Source organism: Cavenderia fasciculata, assembly GCF_000203815.1.
Source record: "Cavenderia fasciculata unplaced genomic scaffold Scf_EUAJFUG02HR96I-5, whole genome shotgun sequence".
Taxonomy (NCBI): domain Eukaryota; phylum Evosea; class Eumycetozoa; order Acytosteliales; family Cavenderiaceae; genus Cavenderia; species Cavenderia fasciculata.
The window spans coordinates 1,801,239-1,828,532 of record NW_004457624.1 but is presented as its reverse complement, the minus strand read 5'-3'; the positions used below and the strand labels follow the sequence as shown (position 1 = coordinate 1,828,532).

Here is a 27,294-nt window from a genome sequence, read left to right as displayed (position 1 = left end):
AGTACAGTTAATTCATTTCAAAAAAAGTAGGATAAAATTATTATTATTATTAGATGTTTTGTTTCTGTGTTTGTTGTAATTTAAGGAAACTGGTAAACTGGGCTTTTGCCTTTTTCACCCGTCAGCCTTGAAAGGAAATAATATCCTTTTGATGATGACGATGATGACACTCATTCACTGCAGCCCAAAAAAAAGATTTATCGATCCCACACATAACACACGCAACACACAATGTTTTCTTTCACCACCACAAACATATACCAAGCAAACCTTTGTGGGATTGACACGCAAACATCCTACGATCCTCATAGGTGTGGATTTATTACTTTACAAGTGAATATCTCATCGCGGCATTGCTGGCAACAACAACAGCAGGCAGATCCTCCTCGAGATTGGATTTTGATTGAAAAGGCGTCTTTCCTTTTTTGTTCCAACACTTTATAGGAACTCTAACCCCCTCTATTATCAGTATTGCACATCCAATTGGATAGAATCTTTGTTTATCAATAATATACGATTTTTCCAAAACAATTGATTGATAGATACCCAACCACCACCCTCTCTACATCAACAAACAACAACAAAACTCTTATCTTAATTCCAGAGAGAGCGCTTGACATATATCACCTCCTCTCCCTCTTTTTTGTATATATGTTTCAAACTGTGAAAAGGATCTCTCATATTTGGGTAATAAATCTGCCCAATCATTTTGCCAGCTCCTCCTTTTTCCTTTCCAGGCAAAGATTTGTTTTGAATCCAAAACATTGATAACCCCCCTCCCATCAATCAAAATCGAAAAAAAGTGTTGAATATTATTTGTAGAAACCTGACCTGTTAACAGTTAAGAGAGGAAAGAGAGAGAGAGAGAGAGAGAGAGAGAACAACCAAAGAAAATTATTCAATCACGTCATTGTCATATTTTATTTATCCACCAACCAACTGCCAGTATCCACTTTTTTTGTGATCTATATCAGACCAAGAAGACAATAATAATATCAAATAGTTGAGTGTCCAACAAACAATAACAGTACAAAAGGTTTAGAAAAAAAGAAAAAAAAGAAAAGAAAGAGAGAAAAAAAAAGGATAGGTACAAACCAAAGGGTGGATAGTCCTTGATATATTTAGATATCTGTCTCATACAGAAAGACATATTGTGAAAAAAAAAAAAAATAGGGCTCTTGCCCCCCACAAATTGTCAACAGTATTGAACAATCCATCCCAACAGCCAACCACCCCATCTTATTTTCGAAACAGTTCTATCTAAAGCCACAAGCCTCCTCCTTCCTCTCTTTACTCACACCACCATCATTTTATTATACATATAATTTATAGATACCTCTTTTTGTACATACACACACAACAAACATACAATACTACGTTGTATATTTTAAAGACAAGACCTAAATATATATACTTGCACCTTTGAAATATCGATCGTGCACGACAGACAGACAGTATGTACCAAACAAAACAAAAATAATGCGACGATAGAACTTTTGATCAATCAATCACCAAATTCATCCTTGATGCTAGCAACCTATCACAAACTTTTAGTTTTTGAGACTTACTAATTTGTGCAATTTTTTTGATAATATCTTCTACTCAACTCTACTCGACTCCTATCTAACCTATCTAGCCTACCTACCTACCTAACGTTTACCCCTCTACTGCTTAACCCAATTTTAAATTAGGTTGTCATATTCGTCATCATCCTCCTCCTCACCCTTCTCACCCTTCTCCTCATCAACCATACATATATCATCACACATTATAATTAAATAATATATAAATATATACATACATACACATATATAGCTTAGTAGTAAACAATAATAATAATAATAATAATCTATCACTCAACATACACTATATAGAACATACAACGACAACTATACTTTATACTATTTAGAGTACACATCACACCCTGTGTGTTTGAATCAGAAGATTAGATTATATTTAATTTTTTTTTTTTTTATAAAAAGAAGAACTTTATTATAATTAACAAGATTCAAAAGAGAGTTTGAAAGAATGGGTGATTTCGAACCTCAAAAGAATAACTCTACCAGTAGTAGTAATAACAAGAGTAAAATATCGATATTATTGGATGGAGATGATGATACATACGAACCACCATCGATGGTGGTCATGGGTAACAACAATAACAATAACAACAACAAACAACAATCACCAGACATTACATTTGTTACAAAGCCAAATAACAAGACAAAGATGATACATTTGGAATCTGATTCTCCACCACAACCACCATCGACCATGTCACCTTCGTTTGGACTAGTTTCGCCGGGTTCACGTAGCCCATTTAATACATGGGGTCCTACCATTCAACTACCTCCACTTAATTTTGGTAAAAAATCCATTGATGGAGTTGGAGTTGGCGTTGGATCATCTCCACATCCACATCAACAGATTGTTGTACCACCCAGCAACCAAATGTCACCAACCTCTTCACCGAGATATGGGATCAAACCATCACCACTCTCATCCATACCTCCTCCATCCACTCATCATATGCACCAGTCTGTGCCAATGGGGACATCGTCGCCAATACACTCTCCTCGAAACAATCTCACATCCAACAACAACAACTCGACGATGTTCTCTTCTCCACACACCCAATCACCATCATCGATGCGGTCTCAGAGAAGCGACTCACCACTCCCCAACAACCATCACCCCCAACACCACCATATCATTGTCGATGTCGACAAAAAGCAATCACCTCGTGGCAGTTCCGCAAACTATCACTTTAAACCTATCCAACAACAGCAGCAACAATCACAATCACAATCACAATCACAACCACAACCATCTAATAATAATCACCATTCAACGATAGCATCTATATCGTCTATAACATCGTCGTCGTCGGTTGACCCAATATCGATGACATCATCACCAGCCTTTGAATCAAGGGGTGCCTTTTCAACACCCTTTTCATCGTCACCTATCATTGAACCACACCCACAATACTCGCCTATCCGATCAAGAGGTGGTCATCCATCGACATCTGCCTCATCCAAACCACGAGCACCTAGTTATCAACTCGATTCACCACTTTTATCGCCAAGTACTCCTACCTCACATTCTATCAATGGTGGTGGCGGAAGATCATCGCAGAATCTTCCACAACTCCAACACTTGATGGTCAGCAGACCTCAAGGAGTCGATTCTTCTCCATTACTATTATCAACTACATCCAACAACAACAACTCCTCACCCTCTTTAAACATGCAAACCTCATCACCATCCTTGCATAGTAGCCCTTCTCACTCATCATCATTACATTCAAATAATAATAATAATCATTACCATCCATACGGTCACCCTCCTTCTCATCATCAACATCATCAATCTCAACAACATCAACAATCTCAACAACAACAACAACATCATCACCATCTATCCCAACAACAACAACATTATCAACAATCTCAACAACATATACAATCGCAATCACCACAATCACAATTGTCACCACAATCACCAGCAGCACAAGTGAATCAAAATGGGCCAAGTGTAAAGTATCGGACCAATTCACAATTACAGTTTGAAGGACACCATAGTGTTGTTGAAAATAGTATATTTGATATGACAGTACCAATACTAAAGGCTGCCTATGATAACCATACCCCAAGTGTAAAATCGCGTCTACAACAAAACAGTAACGAAGTAAATTATCAGTGTAAATTAAATGGTTGGACTCCTTTAATGTTGGCTTGTCAAGGTGCCCATTATGATGTTGTTGACTTTTTATTAACGAATCAGTAAGTATAGAAATATATATATATATATAGTAAATGGTCATTTATTTATTTTTATTTATTCCTTTTTTTATTTAGAAATATAGATGTTGATATTCAAAATAGAATTGGTGATACTAGTTTAATGATTGCTTGTAATAACTCTTATGCAGGAGTTGTTGAACGTCTATTACAAAAGGGTGCCAATCCCAACATACCAAACCAACTTGGTACCACTCCACTTATGATTTCCTGTGCACTTGGCGACCGATCAATCGTCTTGATGCTCTTAAACTATAAAGCAAGTGTATTGGATCTTGATCACAGAGGTTTCTCTGCTTTAATGTATACTCAGGTTTATGGTTATAAAGTTATTGTTGGTAGTATGTATAATAATTTAAATAATTAATTAATAATAATAATAATGTCTAAACATTTCCATTCTATTTATTTTTATTAGATGAAATAAGATCAGGATTTAATGGAGAAATTGTAACTGGAGATTTATTAAATCAAAGAAGATCAATACTACAAATACTGTTGAATCATGGTGCAAGGATAGACACTGCTAGTAAGGAAGACTGGACACCTTTGAAACTGGCAATCAAACATGGTCCACTAGACTTTGTAGAGTATCTCATTGACATGGATGAAACACTCGTTAAAAAGGTGGATTCTGATCGACTGGGTTGGAGTTGTCTCAATCTAGCTATTCGATACTCACCGGTTGAAGTCATTGACTTGTTACTCAAACGTGGCTGTTCTACCCGTCACTGTGTCAATTCGACGTCGCCTTTGTTGTTGGCCATCCAATACAGAAATGTTGATGTCGTAAGTCGTCTGCTGCACCACAAGGTTCTCAATGACAATGACTCGATCTATCCACTCTCCAAACTAGTCGAATTCTCCGTAGAGAATAACAAAATGGAATTAGCTCGTTATCTTGCCCAACAATCTAATAATCAAAATAATCAAAATAGTCAAAATAACCATAACAATAATAATGGTTATTATTCATATCACCAATCACCACAACAACCATCACAACAACAACAACAACAACAACAACAACAATCTCATCATCAACAACAACAACATCACCAATCACCGCAACAACCATATCAACCACCACATCAACAACTTCACCAACAACAACAACAACAATTATCCTCCAATAACAACCCTCCATCTCAACTTCAACACCACCATCACAACAATCCAAAAAATAAATTAATACTATAACCATGGGGTATATCCATCTTGTGTCTAGTAATGTATATATATAATATTTTGCTCCACATCCTTTTGTCAAAAAAGGTAATGATCTTGTTTTGGGTTGACGAATAATTATAACCCTCCACATTCTACAATTAGGGAAATCGATGGTCAATCAAACAGTGGTTGGCATGGTTATTCTTTTAATCTGCCATTGATAAGATAACACTCATAATGACATAATTCTGTTTGTGTTTTATTATTTTCCGATCACCAGTGTTTGTTGGTTGGTTCTGTACTCTAGTACAATCATCGGGTGGGAAATTATCATTTCTTTTCTTCAACGAAACGGTTTTTATTCTCTTTGCGTGATGGATTCTCTTAAAATATCCTTTTGTGGTTTTTTCACATTGTTGTTGGGTCAGTGAAATGTGTCAATCTCATGTGTAGGTTGTAATAAGCAATATGTTTGTATAATACACTTATCTTTCGATGCTTCTATTTAATTTTAAAAGGTTTATGATACTTCAAACAATGAACAACAATAAATAATCAGACTTAATAATACCTATTATTAAAATAATAACTATCATATATAAAGAAGATAAGATTGTATGGGATCTGGTAATCGGCCAATCAGCGAACCTTTTGAAAATTCGGGGGACGAACCCCACTAGCCAAAGCCGCAAAGATTTTTGTTTTTTGGGGTTTTTTACTGTTTATAGAGCTGCGTCATGCGATCTGAATCTTGCTTGCTTGGTTTCTCTCCTCTGCAACTTTAAAACTAAAGTGAAAGGTTTTGTGCATCCTACTGTCCAAAACAGCCCCCACACCCTCATACTAACCCCGAGATGAATGAGACAATCACCCTTCTTAGATGGATCAAAAACCATGGTGCGATTATTGGGAAACAGTGGATTAGGAGAATACGGCAAACATCGTCGAGCGTGCAAAGGTGGGGGAAAGAGCTGTCTGTGTCCGATTGATAGACTACTACTACTATCAACCAACCTCAACACAATTGTTCTTTGTTTCACCTACCATATTTATATATATAACGTGAACACATACACCCACACACACAAATAAACACAAATTTACAACAACAGATTTAATAAGAAAAACAAGTCAAGTCAGTCAGTCGTCGCATTATATATATAATCATATAAGTAAGTAATATTAATGGCAGTATCAGTCAACCCACCCATCGTGTGTTGTATCTATCTGTCACTCAAACAAAAAAAAAAGAGATAAAAATGACTACTTTATGAGTTGTGATATCAGGGGAATAAAATAGAATGAAATGAACGACTTTACGTGTACAACACACACCCACGCCCACACCATTAAATCAAACAAACAGAAGACAGTAGAGTCAAGAGTTGGTTGTTGGAAATGGATCAATCAATCGCGCGGCGTGCAACACCTATAGTAAATTAAATGTTGGAACTATTGACACAATTCAGTTGTGTTTGTTATTGTTGTTGATACTACACTAACCACGCTCAGTGGCAATCTTTCCTTTTTTAGATTGATTTTAATAATATTATTATTATTATTTCTACATAGGGGGTGATTTGATTGTTGTTGTTGTCGTCGTTCCAAACAATCCACCCCCACCGCCAGTTCTATTATATCGGATCGACCTGTCATTCCACCACCCCACCCCACCCCATCCACGCACCAACGCTTCCACTACTACAACCAACCAACCAACCACACACGATAAGATATGAAGAGAGAGGTTTTAATTTTTTCCAACCACCCCCTACCCATGCTACTACTACTACTCCTCCTACTGGTTTGCAGTATTGATGCTGCTGGTGTCACCAGCAGCCATTGACCATATAATCTCAAATCAATAGTGTATTGAATTAAAGAGGAGAAGGAGGAAGTAGATGACTATCGCTGTTGTTGGTGGGAAGAGGAGGAGGAGGATGAGTAGTAGTGGTGGTGGTTAGGGGTTTGGTTTGTTGTTGTTCTTGTTTAAAACTCTTATTTATATCATCAACAACAACAACAGCGCTCGATAACAATACAACAACCAAAAAAAACATCATTAATTAATTTGTCTACACATATATATTTATTTATTATATATTCCAGTTTCGAATATATTTGTATATTTTTTTTGTTTTCTAGACAGTCAGAGAAAAAAGTAAAAGATTGTGGTTAACAACTACATATAAAAAGTACATATCTCATAATTATCAAACCATATATATAATATCAAATACCGTATCTATATAATATAATATCTCGATCGTTTGTGCAGAAGGAAAAAAAAAAAAAAGGCAAAGGAAAAATTAGATTGTCGATTTATTTCCCAGTTCTGCCTAAAAGTCAGCAATTGGTCAATTCCCCGATTCGTTGCAAAACGCGTGACATCCGTGTCTTGGGATGATTCATCGCGAGCTGCCGCTGATTTTTGCATCGCCATCCATCAGCACGGGGAGATGCGTGCACCCAACCGACCCTGTTCACAAAAAAAATATATTATATTTGCCTTGTAAAACAGGGTCAGGTCCCGTCTCCTCGCGGCATTGCCCCCTTTTCGTGGTGTGTTTATAATCTTCTTCCCCATCCAATTCCAATTCACTTGTTTTGTTTCTCATCACCGATCACATAGATAGATATTCTTCAAAGAGATAAATAATATTATTTATATAATTAACATTTTAGTTTTTATTCTTTTTCTTCTCTCTCTCTCTCTTAGTAATCATATAATACATTGTATATTATAGTGATTATACCAATATACCCAAGTTTAGAGTACCACTCAACAATCAATTCCCCCCTCGCTCAACAATTTCAAAACACACACACCCACCCCCATACACACAATTTTTTCAAAAAATTGTTTTACACACATACATACATAGTCAAACGATGGATTCTTTAATACCAGAGATTGAAACCTTTACGTTGATACATCCAACTTGTATCTTTACCACCAGGCATCAACTAGAGCAGAGAAGACTTGTTGCCGACCAGCCTCCTCTCTTGTTCCTGGATCTCGATCAGATCGACCATTTTCCCGATGTTGACAATGAGATTGACCACGAAATATTCTTTTCTTTCAATCCAAAAAATATCCAACTACAACAACAATTTAATAATAATACTGTAAATAATCAACAACAAAATAATAATACTAATAATAATAATAATGTAGATATCATCACCGAAAATAATAATAATAATAATTGTACACAACAAGAATCAATTCTTGATAAAAAAAGAAAAAGAAGTATTTATGAAGATGATGAAATCATTTTGATAAATAGTGATAATAATATTAATAATAATAGTAATAATAATAATAATAATAATAATGATAATTGTGATAATTGTTGTTCATCATCAGATGATGAAAAATCATCAGAACAAAAGGCACCAGAATTAATTGGTGAAAAGGAAGATTATGATACCATTTTCCGTCGCATCAAATTACAAAGAAAAGAATATATTCATGTACCATCTATAAAAAGAGGATTCAATAATAATAATAATCAAAATAATAATAGTAATAGTAATCATTTTAATTTAAGTCAAAAACGTTCACCTTCACATTTACTTTTAATTGAAAAAACAATGCAAGAAAATGTTTTCCGTTTAATACCTCCAATGGATGGAATAATAGGATAAAACAATAATAAATATTATAATATTATACGCCTTTTGGTCCATTATTTTGGGCCAACTTATTTATTAAACAAACAAATCAAATATCTTGGGATTTCTTTCTTTCTTTAAAAATATATTTTTATGTTTATTTTAAACATTCTCTGTTAATATTTGTTTGTTTGTTAATTGTTTGTTTGTTTGTTTTTTATAAATCCAAACCTAAACTTAGACCAAAAGTAGTTTTATCACCTATTGTATGAGTAAAAAGACATTGGATAAAAACACTTTGTTGGATGTTGTGTTTAATGCCAAGTACTATTTGCCATTTACCGACGCCATAGATCTTTCTAATACGACGAAGACCAAGTTCAGTGGAACTGGCGACATGGACCAGTTTGTAGTGAATAGTCTCTTTGACATCATCTGGTGGTTGTTGGGAAAAGACTGATTTGAGTTGGGGACTGGTGCGGAGATAACGGTCGAATCGCGAGGTGGTGTATTCGAGTCCAGAGAGGATAGTGTTACCTCTGACATTAAAGAAAAAGTTGTGCTTGAGTTCGACACGGTTACCCTTTCGGTTGATTGGGGTATTGACATGAATCCAACCAAGTTTGCCAAAGTATGTGAATTTTGGCGATATGAATGGACGTACTCTATTAAAGAGATAGGTGCCGCCATTATCGCTATTCAACTTGTTTGTGTCAATGTCGCCGACCAATCTCAAACCTCCACTGCACCCTACTTGGAACACACTACCCGATCGTGTCTTGTAGGTGCTGTAGAGGTTGTCGATGGATGCACCCACCTCGGTTTCATTGACACCGCGTAGATTCTCACCATTGGCTATCCAGCCCTTGATGGGTGTGCTAAATTGAGTAATGTCATGTGTCAGTTTGATGCGGTTGTCCAAACTACGTGCACTCACTCTAAAGCCTTCAAATATGTTGTATTGAATGTATCCAAAGAGTGAACCGGCCCCCTCACTCTCGCTGCTAGCCTGGAACAACTTTAGCTTGCTAGGAATATTGACTGGGTCCATCAATCCATCCTTTGATATATCGATTGGCAATCTCTTGAAATCTCTCAAACTAATATGTCTAGTAGTAGAAGTAGCAGGTATACTATTTGAATCTATATTTACATCCACTATTAACAAAATCTAATTAGTACATAAACAACTAAAGCTAAAGTCTAACTACATCTATGATAACCTTACTTTTAAAAAATTAATTGAACAATATAATACAACAACAATAATAAATAATAATCTTGATTTAAATGAATAATAAATATTAATAATAATACAAATAGAAAGAATAAGAATATGAATAAAGAAGAAGTATTCTAGAGTGCTTTTAAACCCTCCTTTTTCATCATCCACATCGGCACTTTGACTTTTCCTCAACCCGTGATATTAAATTTTAAAAAAGATGAATCATCTGAACAACTACTTGAAAGAAATCATACGAGTAAACTTTTTTTATATTATAGTATAGAGTAGAGTAGAGGATGAATAGGAGTTATAGTTTTGATCATGGAGGAGGAGGAGGAGGAGGATTGACATCATCATCATCCTCATTATCATTATCATCAATGACTGGACCATCTTCATCTTCTTCGACATCATTTGGTAATGGATATCAACCATTATGTTTTAGTAAGGAGGTATTCACATCAGAGTCATTCAAGGTAGACTCTTTTATTGCCGATTGTCGTAAACGTGTACCTTTGGAGAGTGTTCAAAAGGATCTCAAAGAGTACACTCGTCATTTGGATGCAGAGTTGGTTGAACTCATCAACAAAGAGTATCATTCATTCTTTAGTCTTTCTTCATCTTTGGCTGGTATAGATGTTGGTTTAAATGAGTTTAATGATACATTATCAAGTATTAAATCTGAAATTAGTGTAGGTTGATATAATAATATGGTTAATCGTCATAGTAGTAGTCACAGTTATTAATAATATACATTTGTTTAATTGTTGTAGAATTTTAAAGGTGATATTAACAAGGTTAGAGAATGTGTTGAAGATAAATTAAAGGAAAAGAAAAAGATTGATCATTCTAAAAAGTTACTTCAACTTTATATATCAGTGTCTGATTCCATTTCAAATATCAATGGTTTATTTGAACAGTTGGCAATGGTTACTCAAAATGATCAACAACAACAACAACAACCATCAAACATGGCTCTATTCTCACCACCATCTTCATTACATTCTACATTATCAGTAGAGTTGGTCATTGATCGTATATCAAATTCCTTTTTCCAAATTCAACGTCAAATTGAATCTCTTGCACCAGAAGAATCAAGTTTAAAATTATTTAAAACTTTACAACTTGTATGTAATATAACAACATTGACATATATATACACTTACATATATGTATTAATATTTTCATATTTATTAGAAAGTAGTAGAATTATCAAACAAGATTGAATTAAATATAGATCCAATATTTCAAGAGGCATTGAAAACAAGTGTAAAGTCTGGAAACTTATCATCGGTTGAAATATTATCAAATTGTTTAAAAACTTATCAAGTTTTGAAAAAGATTCATATTCCTTATAAAATTGTTAGGAAATCAATTATTAAACCTTATTTAATTAGTGTATGTAATCAAAAAAAAAAAAAGAAAGAAAGAGGGAAAAAACTAACATTCTTATTGTTTTTTTTTTTTTAGACGATAACTATAAAAAATTTAGAAAATGGTTTAAAAGGATCATGTGAAGGATTATCAAGTATTTATTCAAATATTATATCCTATTTACAAAAAAATTGTTCAGAGTTGTTTATGGTTAGTAATAGTATAAATACTTATTATTATCATCAAAATCAATCACAACAACAACAAGAACAACAAACCAATGCACTATCATATAATTTTATAAGTGAATCTATATTACCAGAGGTTGATGAACAGATTGCATTTTTTAGACAAATCTTTGCAACAGGAATACCCGATTTATTTTTCCGTACCTATAATCAAACCAATCAATTTATATCTGCATTGGAGGATATGTGTCCATCACCTACACATGTCATTCAACTACGAAACTCTCCCTCTTATCAATCCATTTTCAAAAAATGGAATTTTGCTGTATATTTCCAACTTTGTTTCTCAAACATTGCATCTTCTTTTGAAACTCAACTTTCTCAACATCCCCTCAATGATTTTATTTCAACTATTCATTTAAATCCAATTGAAAAAAATGGTAAATCAGAATATTATAATCAAATATTTATAGATAAATATTAATCAATTCTTTTTTTTTTAATATTTTTATTTAGATTATTATATACCACAATCATTTTCATTATGTCAAAATTTGGATCAATGTTGGTCAAAGAATATATTCATTTATGAATTATCATCTAAATTTTTTAAAATGTTTTTACAAATGATTGCTAGATATGAATACAATATACAAGATTTGATTACTCCTCTATTGAATACACTTAAAAAAGAAGGAGAAGAAGAGAAAAAAGATAATACCAATACATCAACTACTACAAATACTACAATAACAACAACTCCATCAGCAACAACAACAACAAGACCAGCCAAACAAGTACCAATTCAAGAAAGTTTAGTTTATTTATATTCAGATTTACTTAAATTATCATCAAAAATATCTGTACATTACAAGAGTGTAGTTTTAAATACAATCAGAAACCCATCCAAAGAAATTGAAGATATAGTATCAAATGGTATCAAAGATGCTACACAAAGTATCCAAAAACTACTATCATCATTGGATACTATTATAACCAGTCATTTTAAAATTAAATGTTCTGAAAGTTTATTATTTATTAATACTCTAAGTTCACAATATAGATTAACAAACAAACCTGTAGGTATTTAAAATATTAAATATAAAATAGGAATCATTTTTAATAATATTTATTATTTTCCTATAGTTTCCAACATCACCATCACAATATGTATCAATGATATTAAATCCATTGGAAACCTTTTTAAATAACAAAGCCATGATGATACCATCACACATTAGAGTAGAGTGGGTCAAAACCATATTGGCACCAGTCTCTGAGCAATTCCTTGCCAATGCCAATGAAACATTGTCATCAGTGACCAAGCTGAATGAGACACTAAGAAGAATGAAAGGGAAAAAGACAGACAGTGCTCCAGCAGCTGCAGAGTCCAATGTCGAGAAACTATCATTACAATTCTATTTGGATGTGGTTAAATACGGTCAACTCATATCTAAACTTGGTGTAGACATTCAACAAATCCAATCCTATACCAATTTATTAAACTTGGTAGAACCATTTAAAATTTATTTACAACAACCAGCGTTATAAACAATGGATTGAAATAAACACACACACAAGACGGTTGTTTCCCACGAACACGAGAAAATTTAAATTATTAAAAATATTTCTGTCTTTTTTGTTTTTTTTATAATAATAAAACAACACTCCGCTCACTCTCAGTATTACTCCATCTCTTTACATTAGTAGTAGTAGTAGTACTATTGTTATTTATATCTATCTTTTATCATCATAATATTTATTTATTATTATTATTTTTAACGTTTAACAACAACAATGGCATTGGTAAGAATAGAATAGAGTGTATATAGTAGAGTAGAATAGGGATTGTTTGTTGATGCTAACACTTTTTACTCTTGTTATACTATTTTTGTTTATAGGCATTCCCACCACATGCTATTCAGGCAATACTTGATATAGGTGATAAACTAAAGTCATCATCATCATTGTCGCATGATAAAATAAGTGACGATGATGATATTGATATAACACATGAACTTTATCCACAAAAGAGAATAGTAAAGATTGCTGATGAATATACACCTCCATTATGGGGATTAGAGAATAGCTTTACACCACTTCGAAATACAAATGCACATCAATTTAAAACTCTTTTAGAACAACCTGTTATCAATATCGATAAGTTGAGAGCTCTAGGTTGGACTGGTGTACCACCAGAATATAGACCATTGGTTTGGAAATTATTATTAGTATTTATCAATAATACTCAGCAAATACTCTTGTATTCTTTTACTAATCATTTCTTTTTATTAGAACTATTTACCATTGGAAAAAAGATTACATAACAAAAGATTACATGATAAAAGAAACCAATATTTACAATTGGTAAACAAATTTTACCTTGCAGAAATGTCAACAGAAGATAAGGCATTGTTGAATCAAGTTCGATTGGATGTACCAAGAACCATTCCAAGAGGATTTGGTCAAACTCCTCTATTCAAGAGTACTATATTACACAAAGTTTTGGAAAGAATTTTATTTGTTTGGTCACAATCGAATCCTCTCATCTCTTACTTTCAAGGTCTAAATGATATTCCATCTATCTTTTTATTGGTATTTCTATCTCAATACATTGATCCAAGAGGTTCAATTAATGAATTAACAAATGATATATTGGATAAAATTGAAGCTGATACATTTTGGTGTTTATCACTTTTAATGAATAATTTAAAGGTAACAAAAAAAAAGAAAATGAAACAGAAAATAGATTCAATTATTAATCTTTTTATTTTATAGAAAAGATTTATTAATTTTCATGAAGGATTAGAAAGAATGGCAATGAAATTACAAAAATTGGTAAAGTTGAAAGAACCAGGACTAACAAATCATTTGCAAGTTGAAGGATGTGATTTTATCCTCTTTTCATTGAGATGGATGATCTGTCTATTATCAAGAGAATTTGAATATAGTCTATGTACAAGACTATGGGATAGTTATATCTCTCATGGACCAAATTTTGGTTATTTCCACATCTATGTGTGTGCTGCACTCATTACAACAAAGGAATGGGTTCCTTCTCTAGTCAAAAAGGAATTCTCTGACCTAATAATCTTTTTACAAAGACTGCCAACCGATAATTGGACCATACATCATATCGATTATCTATTGGTAGGTGCATATCAAATATTCCTTTTAGAAATTCAATCTGCTGTAAAAGAATCTGCTTCAAAATTATTTTCAATTCAACCAAGAGATTATCAACAACAACAACAACAACAACAACAACAACAACAACAACAACAACAACAACAAATTCAAACTTGTACAACTCCAACATATGGAAATAGTGATCAAAATAATAGTAGTAATAGTCCATTTATATTGGAAAATCAATTAAAGAATATTTATCAACAATTTTTACATCAACAACAAAATCAATCACCAAACCCTCAACAACAACCATTATCTCTTTCATCCTTGTTAATTAATAATAATAATCAAAATAATCATATTCAAAACCAAATTGTAAATAGATTTAATAATAGTCACCATTTTAATAATAATAGTAATAATAGTACACCAGAATTTAGTAGATTTAATATTAATAATAATAATATTAATAATAATAATCAATCAGAACAACAACAACCAGAACAAGATGTAAATAATAATAGTAATAATAATAATCAAAATAATCATATAATGTTTCCACCATTTTTATCAATTGATGATCAATTAAAGAACAAGTTATTAGAGTTTTTACCTAGATCTGGTTTTGATTTCTCACAAATCACAGCAGAGACTGCAGATGAAGAATTGGTCAAACAAGTAACCTTTCATCTTTTAGTTATAGTTGGAGCTTTATTATTTGTTGGTATCATTCTTTTGGTAATCATCATTTGTACTTGTCTCACAATCATTTCTTTGGAATATTATAATAGTAATTAATAAATAAATAAAAATTAATTAATTATTTTTTTAAAAGTTCATTATATTGACGTCTGGATGTTCATTATTTTGAGAGGGAAATTTAAAAAAACAAATTTGCAGATAGTTTTTAAAAGAGATAGATAGATAGATAATATAGATGGATAATATAGATAACAATCAACAAGAAGAAGAAGAAGAAGAAGAAGTAATAGGAAACTTATTACAAGATATTAAACAACTTTGGATTAATGAAAGACTTTCACCTGATCTATTACCCTATGACAATGAGAAAATAGGTATTGCAACATCTAAAATGCAAGAACGTGAAGATATCTTGGCTACTATCACTTCTGATCCATTGGTAGTTCATATATATGAAATGGAGAAAGAAAGAATCAAATATATAGTTAGATCATATCTAAGAACAAGATTACAAAAGGTAAAAGAATGAATGAAAGCGACACAATAGGTTACTTATTCTCTCTCTCACATCTAATCACCTTACCTTTAGATTGAAAGATATAATGAATATTTATTAATGAGAGAAGAAACAAGAAAAAGAATGTCTGAATTTGAGATCATCTATTGTACCAAATACAATGATCTAGTTAAAAATCATTTTAATCAATCATTTTTATCAAATCTTGGTGATGATTTGAAAAGAGTAGATTCTGATAAATCTTGTATGTTAATAATATAAAGATAAAGATAAAGATAAAGATATCCAATTCTAATTCTATTTTTAGGTCAAAAACCAATTACAGATAATTATGTTTTTTGTACACCGAATGGTAATGTTGGACAAATTGAAATTGATGAGTAAGCTCAAGTTCTGGAAATGAAAATGAATTAAATAGATATTATATATTAACCCTATATTTATATATATAATCTAGTGATGTAATTGAAATGGAACAAGGAAAGATTTATTTATTGAAATATGGAGTGATTGGATATTTGGTCGAAGAGAATAAAATAGCTCTGATCTAAAATAATAATACTATTCTGTACATATATATAACTTTATCCTGTGTTGATCAGATGACAAGAGTAGGTTTAGTTCACTTTCGGTCTGACCCATCCAGCAAGCAGATTTTTATTGTTTTGTGGACTATGCCACAATGTTGTTTTTTGAAAGAGGAAAAGAAACCCACCCAATGATCCAATGGTTCAATGAAAAAAACAATTATTTTATTTTTTTTGAAGAGAGAGCTTTCACTCTGCTGACCAGTCGGTATGCTCACTCTCTCAAGTCTGATTTTGTGGTGCATGTGGAGGGAATCTCTTCTGTTTCTATTGTTGTAATAATATATATAAATATATCTTTTTTTTTTGGTTTAAATATTTATTTAAAACCATAAAGAGAGAGAAAGAGAGAGAAGATACAAGGTTGATCAAAATTTAGGATACCAGTCAACCAATCAAAACACACTCACACACTCGATATTACCCAACGAACAAACACCCTCAGTTGATTGTGATTTTTGTTGAAATTCGATCACACACTCTTATTTATTTATTATTATTTAATATTGTACCATTATTATCATTATTTATTATTCCTTTCCACTAAAGTATCACTTCTTATTGTACTTGTATAAAAAAACAAAACTTATTTAAAAAAAAACTTTAATCATGGTATGTTGTTTAAAGACAAGTGGTGGAAGATGATAATATTAATCACTCATTATCTACCTACCTCTTAATTATATCAATAAATATATATAGTCTAAAAAAGTACAAGCAAAACAAGGTACAGATGATCTTGTTATGCTTCCCAAGATCTCTGAAGAGGAAATCGTAGAGAACTTAAAGAAGCGTTATATGAATGATTTCATCTATGTATGTAGTAATAGAAACAGTAACAAGTAACTGTACCACCACTACCATCTTTGCTTTTTTTTATCACCGTGAGATAATTACAGCACGATGAGGATCATCAATCGCGTGACTTTTTTCAACAAACAAAAAAATTAATTTTTCATTTTTCATACCACCTTTTCTTCCTCCTCTTTTTTACTTTTTTGTTGCTTATAGACAAACATTGGACCTGTATTGATTTCAGTCAATCCATTTAGAAATTTGGGTAATGCAGGTGACGATTATGTAGATGCATACAGAGGTAAACATGCTCAAGAAGTACCACCACATCTCTATCAATTAGCAGAATCTGCCTATAGAGCAATGAAAAACGATCAAGAAAATCAATGTGTCATCATTTCTGGTGAATCTGGTGCTGGAAAGGTAAAAATTAAACAAAACAAAAAGAAAAGAAAAAGCTGGGAACCAACAATTAACAATTTATATTTCCATATCACTATTTTTTAGACTGAAGCAGCCAAAATGATTATGAATTATATTTCAAAGGTATCAGGAGGTACTGAAAAGGTAGAATATGTAAAGCATGTTATTCTCGAATCCAATCCATTGTTGGAAGCTTTTGGTAATGCCAAGACACTCCGTAACAACAATTCAAGTCGTTTTGGAAAATATTTTGAAATTCAATTTGATAAGGCTGGTGATCCAGGTAAAGTAACACACATTAAATTGATACCAGTAAATAGTTTATTTATTAACGTTTCCTTTTTACTTTTTTTTTAGTTGGAGGTAAAATTTATAATTATTTGTTGGAAAAGTCGCGTGTAGTTTATCAAAATCATGGTGAACGTAATTTCCATATTTTCTACCAATTGTTGGCTGGTGCCTCTGCACAAGAGAAACGTGATTATGTATTGTCATCACCAGATCAATTCTACTATCTCAATCAAAGTGAATGTTATACTGTCGATGGTATAGATGATGCTGCCGACTATCGTGAAGTCCGTCATGCCATGGAGGTCATTGGTCTCTCTGCCGAAGAACAAAGCATTCTCATGAGACTTGTAGCCTGTGTCTTGCACATTGGTAACATTTACTTTATTGAAGATGATAAAGGTAATGCCGTCGTCTATGATCCAAATGCTCTCGAACTCGCTGCCTCTATGCTTTGTATTGATTCTGCCACTCTCCAAAATGCCATTCTTTTCCGTGTTATCAATACTGGTGGTGCTGGTGGTGGTACTGGTAATCGTCGTTCAACTTATAATGTTCCTCAAAATGTAAATAGAAAATATAGAAAACAAAAATAATAATACGATATTATCAATATACTAATATACTCTGTTTATTTTCTTTTTAGGTAGGACAAGCATCAGGAGCAAGAGATGCATTAGCAAGAACCATTTATGATCGTATGTTTTCATGGTTGGTTGAACGTGTAAATGTAGCTCTTTCCTATTACCAATCACCATTTGCAAATGTAATTGGTATTTTGGATATTTTTGGTTTTGAAATTTTCGAACGTAATGGTTTCGAACAATTTTGTATCAACTTTGTCAATGAAAAGTTGCAACAATTCTTTATCGAGTTGACACTCAAAGCTGAACAAGAAGAATATGTAAAGGAAGGTATTAAATGGGAACCAATCAAGTACTTTAACAACCAGATTGTGTGTGACCTTATCGAAGGTAAACAACCACCAGGTATCTTTTCGCTGCTCGATGATATCTGCTCGACCTTGCACGCTCAATCGACTGGTACCGATCAAAAGTTCCTTGAAAAGATGGCCGGTGTCTATGACGGTCATTTGCATTGGCGTTGTATGACTGGTGCCTTTGCCGTCAAACATTATGCCGGTGAGGTAACCTATGAAGCCGAAGGTTTCTCTGACAAGAACAAAGATACTCTCTTTTTCGATCTCATTGAAGCCATTCAAACTAGTAAAATGGCTTTCCTCACTTCGTTGTTCCCAGAGGATACTGGATCACTCCAAAAGAAACGTCCAACTACTGCAGGATTCAAGATTAAAAACTCGGCTGCCGAGTTGATGAAGGCTCTCTCTGCCTGTACCCCACATTACATTCGTTGTATCAAACCAAATGAAACTAAAAAGGCAAAGGATTGGGAAGGAAGTCGTGTACGTCATCAAGTACAATACCTCGGTCTCTTGGAAAACGTTCGTGTCCGTCGTGCCGGTTTTGCCTATCGTGCTCCCTTTGAAAGATTCCTCCGTCGTTACAAGAAGCTTTCAAGCAAGACTTGGGGTCTGTGGGGTGAATGGAAGGGTGATGCCAAGGAAGGTGCCAAGACTATCTGTCAAGACCTCAACCTTGACGCCAGTCAATGGCAACTAGGTGTCACCAAGATCTTTGTTCGTCATCCAGAGTCTGTCTTCCACTTGGAAGAAATGCTCGATCGTAAAGACTATGACTGCGTCGTACGTATCCAAAAGGCATTCCGTAACTGGAAGGCCAAGAAGCACTCGCTCGAACAACGTGCTCAAATCGCTCACATGTTCAAGGACAAAAAGGAACGTCAACGTAACTCGATCGAGCGAAAGTTCACCGCCGACTATATCGACTTTGACAATCAATTTGGTGTCCAAGCTGCCATGGACAATGCCCAAAAGAAGGAGCGTATTGTGTTTGCCGACAATGTCACCAAGGTCGATCGTCGTGCCAAGACCAAGCCACTCATCTTTGTCGCCTCTGACCAAGCCATCTACTTTGTCGAAAAGTCCATCAAAAAGAAACAGGAAATATTCACTCTGCTGCGTCGTGTCGCCCTCCGTGACATTCGTGCCGTCAGCATCTCGACATTGTCTGACAATTACGTCGTCTTTGGTCTGCCCGAGTTTGACCAGGTCATCGAGAACGACAAAAAGACAGAGTTGATCATCGTCCTCGTCGAGTACTACAAGATCTTGACTGGCTCGGCCTTGAACGTCCAGTTCTCTGACAATATCAACTACACCCTCAAAAAGAATGCTCAACATGGTATCTCTTTTTCCAAAAACGAAATGGCCAACCCACTCCCCATCATCAAGAAGGGTGGCAAGGGTTTGACCGTTGGTGTCGCTACTGGTCTCCCAGCATCCACCGACTCTACTCCTCGTAATTACAATCCAAATTCAATGGCTCAGTCGGCTCCTCGTCAACAACCACAACAAGCTGGAAGAGGAAGAGGTATGCCTCAACAAGGTGGAAGTAGTGCTCCACAAGGAGGTGCTCAACAAGCTCCTCGTCAAATGCCAGTCCCTCAAATGGGTGGTGGCGCTGCTGGAGGTAATCCAATGGGTCGTGGAGGTTTACCACAACAAGGTGGTGCTGGTCGTGGTATGGGTACGCCTCAACAACAACAAGGTGGTGCCGGACGTGGTATGGGTATGCCACAACAAGGTGGTGCTGGCCGTGGAATGCCACAACAAGGTGGTGCAGGCCGTGGAGGTCCTCAACAAGGTGGTGGTGCTCCAAGACCAGCTCCACCAGCAGCCAAACCTGCTGCACCAAAGCTTCCAACTGCCAAGGCTCTCTATGACTATGATGCCACCAGCCAGGATGAATTGACCTTCAAGGAAGGTGATGTCCTTACCATTGTTCAAAAGTCTGATGGATGGTGGGAGTGTGACCTGCGAGGACGTAAAGGATGGTGTCCTGCAAACTATTTGCAAGCCTAGAACCGTTGGCTGGTAACTATATCTTCAATGCCACGTATCTAGAGCCTTCAAAGAGTGACCCAAACCACAAAACACAAACAAATCTATAAAATAAATTATTTAAAATTCTTGTAATCTAAAAAAAACCAACGGTTCTAGGCTTGCAAATAGTTTGCAGGACATTTTTTTTTGTTGTTGCCTTTAACCTTGTCCATCTTGGCCGAGATAACACAATCCCCAACACATCACCCAAGAGTTCTGTAAAACAATTCTTTCTTTTTTTTTATTCTTAAAGTGGACCAAGAATTATAGAATTTTCTATGGAAAACATTATCAACCAACCCAACAAGAGATAGACCAATTGGACGTAAATCATTTGTAAATCGATTTGGTCTACTCTTTGCTCAAGGTGAGATGCCATTCACTACCAGGATATCGCTTGCAAAGCATTGGTCTGCAACTTTCGAGATATCAAAGGATTTATGTTTGCTAGTGGCAAGCTTTGGAATTTGATAATAAAAAGGTACAAAGTCAATCAACAAACCAATATCTATTCAATTAGAATTGGATTAAAGAAAGATGAGATTAAATCAATGTTTAATGAACCTCCAACAAAGTTGCAAGCCACCTATTTGGAAACCAGTACCAATTATGACTGTTTGCCGTCCAGCTCTACTCTATGCTCATGGTGTTGCATACTTTGAAGCTGATCGAGTATAGCTATGCCAATCAGAGTATGGATGTCAAGGTTCTTGGTGAAAAGGCCATGAAATCAAAGGCATAGAGAAGAATCTTTATCGTTTAAAATGAAAAGAATTTCTCGTATTGCGCCCCTCGAAGAGGAGTTCTAAATATCGCCAAAATAGGAGGCGATATTTGGAGTTCCTTTTCGTAGGGTGCAAATTTTTGGATGTGCTGGCCTCGTGGTAGATTATTCACGGTAGGTACACATCTATCAAACAACAAACCAACCAATTCTTATCTGGTTCTACAAATGTGGTGTTCAAAGGAATAAACTAGTCCAAGCTCAATTCATAAATAAATGTGTTCAAAATTGATTGTTAATTTTATATATATTGTTCAAAATTTTAACTAATTTATTGAAAAATAAGTTGGATCTGGAGGGTATTCATAGACAACCTTTAACCTATCCAACTCATCTGGTAATCTATTAGGGAATACTACTCTTATATCCTTGTACAAATAGTATTTCTTTCTCTTTGGACTTGTGAATCGCAAATGAATTGCATATTTTAATAAATTTTGATTACCATTTCCATTACTAGTTTGAATTGGAGAACTACTAGTCGTAGTGTCTGGAGTTGAAATAATTCTTTGTCTAATAAATGTTTTAGTTTCAGGAGGCATGTTGGTCAAATCGAAATTTACAAGAAAGGTTTTGATTGGTGTGTTGTGAGGATTGAAAAGTGTGAGTTGAATAATTCCTTTTTGAGGAACCCTAAAATCCTTTGGACCAAGGTCAATGGTTGCTACATAGGGTATATCATGATCGACATGATAGAAGATGGCAGAGAATGGAATCTTTTTGTGTGGTGGTAGATAATCTTTACCACTCACCCCAAGGTTGGCCAGATACCCATCAAATACGGTCGATGGTGTATTGGACATGTTACCAGAGAGTATTGAATCTTGAAAGGATCCAAATGCCAATCCAGTACTACTAGTACCAGTACTTCCAAAACTATTGTTACCAACGTATTCTTGACTATTACTCTTTTTGATCATCTGTATGGGAAGACCATGCCCATTGAATCCACTCAGACTGTTGGGTGAGTTGTAGATCTGACCAGCATTGTCAATCGAAGCAAACAGTGGCCGATGTCCCACACGGATTGGTGAGGAAGGCGGCGAAGGAAGTGTTCGAAAACTAAACGACGATGGACTGTTTGGTGAAAAAGGGTGACTACCATATTTACTTTGGTGTGGTGAGAGTTGAGGAGGGGTAGATGGAGATGATTCAGTGAGTGAAAAGGGGGATTTACTAATTGAATAGGATCCCGTTTGTTTACTCGGTGATTTGCCTACTGGTGTTCGATTGGGAATTGAAATCGGTGCTGAAGATGGCGATGTTGAATGAGGTGACGATCCATTGGGAGGTGTTTTAATTTTTTGTGATTCTAATGGTGGAGTTTTTAAAGATGATTGAGATGATAACATTGGACTTACTATAGTAGTCGTAGTAGTATTTGTAGGAATTGTCATATTATTATTATTATTATTACTATTATTTAAAGAATGACATGATAAAACTGAATAGGATCTTGATGGATATATAATCAATGATGAAGTATTTGAATCAAGGTATTCAAGATTTGGTGATATTGAAAAATGTACAGATATTGAAATAGTACCTTTAGGACTTTCAAAGATTGGTAAGGTCATTTTAATTAAATTTCTATCTATATAAAATAAGAAAGTATGAGTACAAATAATAATTTAAATTTTTTAAAAGTATAGTCTTTGTTACATACAATCTTGATGATTAAAATTAAAAGGAGGAGGAAATTGAGATGATGTTCCATATTTTAATTTTGGACCAGATGTCAATTGTCTAGGTAGACTTTTTAGATGTTGAAATAATGGCATAGATGCCAACAAATAATAAAGACATTTTAAAGATGCCGATGATGATGGTGTCGAATCTATTGAACCATGGTTGCCATTTGATGAAATGTTGTTGTTGTTGTTGATTGATTTGGTTGGAGATGATAAATTAATTTCTCCCAACGGTGTCATTATATTTGTCAATTCATCGGAAATGGTCAATTCATTTGGTGATTTCATCAAGTTGCTATTATAATTTGGATTTGCTTTGAATGTAAATATCCAACGTTCCAAAAGTGAATGATTATAATCTAAATTGTTATTGTCTTTTTGTTGTTGTTTAGTACATGAATAGATATCCAATTTTAATGGTGTAGAATCCAAATGATCACACCATATATATAAATCACGATTAATTTCATTGATTTCATCATAATCAATATGTATCTAAAGTAGAACAACAAATTAATATAAATTCAGATGATTATTCAATAGTCATCTTACATCTTTGTTTGCATATTGACCTAAATCATCTAATGATAATTTGATAGAAGAAGGATTATCACTTGACATGATTAAAGATTGAATATCTACTACAAGAGGAGGAGGAGGAGGTATCACATGATTGTGATTATAATAGGTTTGATTGTACATTGATGACCTCGTTTTGTATATCATTTGGATGGTCATTTGAAGGAATTGAAATATCGATGGGTCTGGTTCATAATTGGGTGCTACTCCTCCTCCCCCAACACCCAACATCATATGATTATTGTTTGATGAAGAAGATGAAGAAAGGGATGATGAAGATGTTGTTGAAACTGGTGACATTATATTATTGTTATTACTATTATTAAAGTTATTGTTAAAGGATGATATGTTGTTGTTATTGTTGTTATTGTTGTTGTAATTCATTCGTTCATAACTCTCTCTCAAACTAACTGCTACTGTTACTTTTACTTCTTCTACCACTACTATTGGTCTCTATATATTCCATCTAGTTATCAAGTTTATATATATATATGTGTGTACAACTATTTATTATTATTATTATTTGTTTGTGATCGCGAACTAGTTCAAGTTTTTTTTTTTTTTGTAAGAGAGACAAGAGTGCAGTGTTTTCTTTCTTTTGTTCATTTTATTAAAGGAATAAAAGTCAATGGGGTTTACAATATTTATTTTACTCTTTTTTGGATAATAATAATAATAATCTATTACAAAATTAATTTAATTATAATACACAACATTGTACAATGTAAAAAAAAAAAAAAAAGTATATATTTATTAATCTCTTTGAAAAATATTTCCATGTCCTCCACCTCCAATACTATAATCTCTTTCTTCATCATCAAGATAAATTTCATTTGAATGATGATGACTATTTTCATCTAATCCGTCGCCTTCATCATTATTATGACTTAATGATTGCAACTCATATTCGTGATGGTTGGCAGCAGCCTCCATAGTAGCAAGAGTATGAGAGCAATAGGATATATCGATATTTTCGATTGATTTAAATAATCCAGATGGATCAAGGCTTTCAGGAAGATTGGAAAGGAAGTTTTTACAAAACTCTAAATTGTTTTCTTCCAGTTGTCTACGGAAATGATACAATACTCCAAGTGCTGCAACAAATAAAAAGAGGTTGCCTTCAATGACCACTGCATCCCATATACGTGTTGCAACCGACAATGGCAACGATTGACAAAATACAGTCAACCACCATTGAATTAAATAGTAATGTGGAATCAATCCAATCTCTTCAAAATGTTGATGTAATTTTGGTAAACAATATAAAAACATTTTATCAAATACTTTCATATATTTATCGACCTAAAGGAAATAAAAGATGATTAGTTAGTTAGTTATCTTTTGTTTTTTATAAAATATATTATAATATATTTTACTTACTTCTCTCATATTTAATTGAAATAAGGATTGTAGGAATCTATTATTTAATAAATTGGCAAAACAAACAAAAGCTTGAAATTCATCCATATGAAGGAGAAAGCTACTGGCTAGGTATGACATACCCTGTACATAACCATGTCCATCAAAAACAGCATATGCATTTAAAACTCTTTTTAGTTGTTTTCTAAACTCTGATGATTCACGATTTACCAAAGACAATGATGTAAAGGTTCTTGGTAGATCCATTTCAATCATTGTAAAACTATAAACAATCGATTCTTTTATAGATTTTAAATCATCTTCTGGTAGAATATATGTTTCTTCCTCCCCCCCTACCTCTTGGTTTTGTTGTTGTTGTTGTTGATTATTATTATTTTGATTTTGATCTTGATCTAAAGAATTTTGTTGATCTTCTGATAGAGTGGTTGAAAATATAGATTTTTCAATCAATTCATTATACAATTCCAAAGTGATATTTAATTTGTTGCCTATTGCAGATTGCCAAACCATGCCTCTAATACTATCATTTATACCCTTTCTAGCCAATTCCTTTACTCTTCCTGTATTTCTAACTTTATCCATATTTGGTATAATCTCATCTAACCATACACTATTTTTATCTTTTAATTTTATAATATTTGTTACATTTTTTAATATTGACTAAAATATAAATAAAATAAATAAATAGATTTAGTAATCTAATCCAATTTGTATTATTATTATTATTATATTTTTTACATTTGATTCACTTGGTTCTTTAAAATGAAAATTTGGTCTATTAATTGGTGACTTTTGAAGTGATTGTGAAAATTCTATTAATTCTTCATCATGATTTGGTAAAATGCTTGTCAACCTTTCTATTGTATCCAATACATTATTCATAATCATTTGAGTTTCTTTTATATTTTGATTTAATTTGTTAACTATATAGAAATAAATTGTATTAATATATTAGTATTATTGTTTTGTTTTTTTGTTATTATATTTCATACTATCAGGTAAAATATTTGTAGTTTGTTTAATTAGAGTAACATGTTTAAGCATCAATTGATGACCTTTTGAACACAACAATTCCATTTCTTTTAATTTTTTGTTTAGTGATTCCTGTTTATCACCAAGTTCATGTGAAGTTGATTTGAGGTAGGATCCATAACTAGATAGTAACCTCTCGACTGGATCAACATTGATCATTGGTAATGTAGGTCGATGATGTTTATCGGCTATATTTGCTATTCTATCCAATAATGAATCTTGTTTTATAATTGGAATGTGAGGTGATAACTAAATCAAAACAGATAAATTAATAATAAGGTTGGATAATACAATAATATTTTGTGTTCTGTGATCTTTACAATTGGTAATTTAAATAACATTAATTCTTCGGGTTCAAGACGTGGTGTTGAAGGGGAAATCTCCATTGTTGAACCAAGTGATCCACCACTACTACTACCTATTATACCACCGCCACCGCCATAATAGTATTCACCACCTTGACTTTTATTTATAGATGAAGACGATGATGAAGATATAGAAGATACTGGTGACCGAGGTGGAGACAATTTATCAAAATGGTGATGTGAAGAGTTTGTAGTATCATAGGAAGTTGAAGAGGTATTTGATTCAAATCCATGTCCAAATCCACCTGTTGCAGTTTCTAGGCTACTTCCACTACCATGACTACTTGTTAATTGGTTTGTATGATTGGTGGAGGACGGTATTGTATTTGATGATGGATGGATTGAAAAGGAATGATGGTGTCTTTGACTAGATGTGGTATTGGTTGAAAAAGAAGAGTTTATGGAAGATACACTATTGTTTCGTTCTCTTGGTGTATTGGGTAGTGAAAAAGAGGATGAAGATGAAGTAGTCAAAGACGATGAACTTTGTTTACTTTCATTGACTCCCATGTTGTATTGTTGGTCCAAACAACAACAACAACAACAACACTCTACCTGACGTCAGGCACTCTGTAAGCTATCTATTCAGATTATTATTACTTTGCAAGTAGAAGAAATAATTAAGGGTAATGTTTGTTATATATATATATAGAGAGAG

At 33.4% G+C, this 27,294-nt stretch overlaps 9 protein-coding genes across 9 annotated transcripts; 6 read left to right on the top strand and 3 right to left on the bottom strand.

Annotated features, from left to right (window-relative positions):
* Positions 1 to 2,028: 2,028 nt before the first annotated feature.
* On the top strand, positions 2,029 to 5,003 carry DFA_11716 (uncharacterized protein; the record flags this gene model as incomplete). Its single annotated transcript, XM_004350612.1, has 3 exons — positions 2,029 to 3,785; positions 3,861 to 4,144; positions 4,222 to 5,003. The coding sequence occupies 3 exons, from the start codon at positions 2,029 to 2,031 to the stop codon at positions 5,001 to 5,003; spliced, it is 2,823 nt and encodes a 940-aa protein (XP_004350663.1).
* A 1,368-nt stretch (positions 5,004 to 6,371) lies between these two features.
* On the top strand, positions 6,372 to 8,624 carry DFA_11715 (uncharacterized protein; the record flags this gene model as incomplete). Its single annotated transcript, XM_004350611.1, has 2 exons — positions 6,372 to 6,407; positions 8,001 to 8,624. The coding sequence occupies 2 exons, from the start codon at positions 6,372 to 6,374 to the stop codon at positions 8,622 to 8,624; spliced, it is 660 nt and encodes a 219-aa protein (XP_004350662.1).
* Positions 8,625 to 8,808: 184 nt separating this feature from the next.
* DFA_11714 (uncharacterized protein) lies at positions 8,809 to 9,977 on the bottom strand (the record flags this gene model as incomplete). The annotated part of the gene is made up of 2 exons (XM_004350610.1): positions 8,809 to 9,749; positions 9,965 to 9,977. 2 exons carry the CDS (start codon positions 9,975 to 9,977, stop codon positions 8,809 to 8,811), a joined length of 954 nt encoding a protein of 317 aa, XP_004350661.1.
* A 135-nt stretch (positions 9,978 to 10,112) lies between these two features.
* On the top strand, positions 10,113 to 12,929 carry cog2 (oligomeric Golgi complex component; the record flags this gene model as incomplete). Its single annotated transcript, XM_004350609.1, has 6 exons — positions 10,113 to 10,508; positions 10,590 to 10,943; positions 11,014 to 11,214; positions 11,287 to 11,818; positions 11,895 to 12,457; positions 12,525 to 12,929. The coding sequence occupies 6 exons, from the start codon at positions 10,113 to 10,115 to the stop codon at positions 12,927 to 12,929; spliced, it is 2,451 nt and encodes an 816-aa protein (XP_004350660.1).
* Positions 12,930 to 13,175: 246 nt separating this feature from the next.
* Positions 13,176 to 15,308, top strand: DFA_11712 (RabGAP/TBC domain-containing protein; the record flags this gene model as incomplete). Its single annotated transcript, XM_004350608.1, has 4 exons — positions 13,176 to 13,184; positions 13,280 to 13,609; positions 13,674 to 14,093; positions 14,157 to 15,308. 4 exons carry the CDS (start codon positions 13,176 to 13,178, stop codon positions 15,306 to 15,308), a joined length of 1,911 nt encoding a protein of 636 aa, XP_004350659.1.
* A 139-nt stretch (positions 15,309 to 15,447) lies between these two features.
* On the top strand, positions 15,448 to 20,784 carry myoB (myosin IB; the record flags this gene model as incomplete). The annotated part of the gene is made up of 9 exons (XM_004350607.1): positions 15,448 to 15,729; positions 15,802 to 15,973; positions 16,037 to 16,109; positions 16,497 to 16,524; positions 17,019 to 17,132; positions 17,328 to 17,534; positions 17,619 to 17,817; positions 17,892 to 18,388; positions 18,469 to 20,784. 9 exons carry the CDS (start codon positions 15,448 to 15,450, stop codon positions 20,782 to 20,784), a joined length of 3,888 nt encoding a protein of 1,295 aa, XP_004350658.1.
* Positions 20,785 to 21,342: 558 nt separating this feature from the next.
* DFA_11710 (uncharacterized protein) lies at positions 21,343 to 21,483 on the top strand (the record flags this gene model as incomplete). Its single annotated transcript, XM_004350606.1, has 1 exon — positions 21,343 to 21,483. The coding sequence occupies one exon, from the start codon at positions 21,343 to 21,345 to the stop codon at positions 21,481 to 21,483; it is 141 nt and encodes a 46-aa protein (XP_004350657.1).
* A 372-nt stretch (positions 21,484 to 21,855) lies between these two features.
* On the bottom strand, positions 21,856 to 24,159 carry DFA_11709 (uncharacterized protein; the record flags this gene model as incomplete). Its single annotated transcript, XM_004350605.1, has 3 exons — positions 21,856 to 23,183; positions 23,256 to 23,775; positions 23,833 to 24,159. The coding sequence occupies 3 exons, from the start codon at positions 24,157 to 24,159 to the stop codon at positions 21,856 to 21,858; spliced, it is 2,175 nt and encodes a 724-aa protein (XP_004350656.1).
* Positions 24,160 to 24,612: 453 nt separating this feature from the next.
* DFA_11708 (uncharacterized protein) lies at positions 24,613 to 27,146 on the bottom strand (the record flags this gene model as incomplete). The annotated part of the gene is made up of 5 exons (XM_004350604.1): positions 24,613 to 25,161; positions 25,240 to 25,899; positions 25,978 to 26,162; positions 26,232 to 26,520; positions 26,592 to 27,146. The coding sequence occupies 5 exons, from the start codon at positions 27,144 to 27,146 to the stop codon at positions 24,613 to 24,615; spliced, it is 2,238 nt and encodes a 745-aa protein (XP_004350655.1).
* Between the last annotated feature and the right edge of the window lie 148 nt (positions 27,147 to 27,294).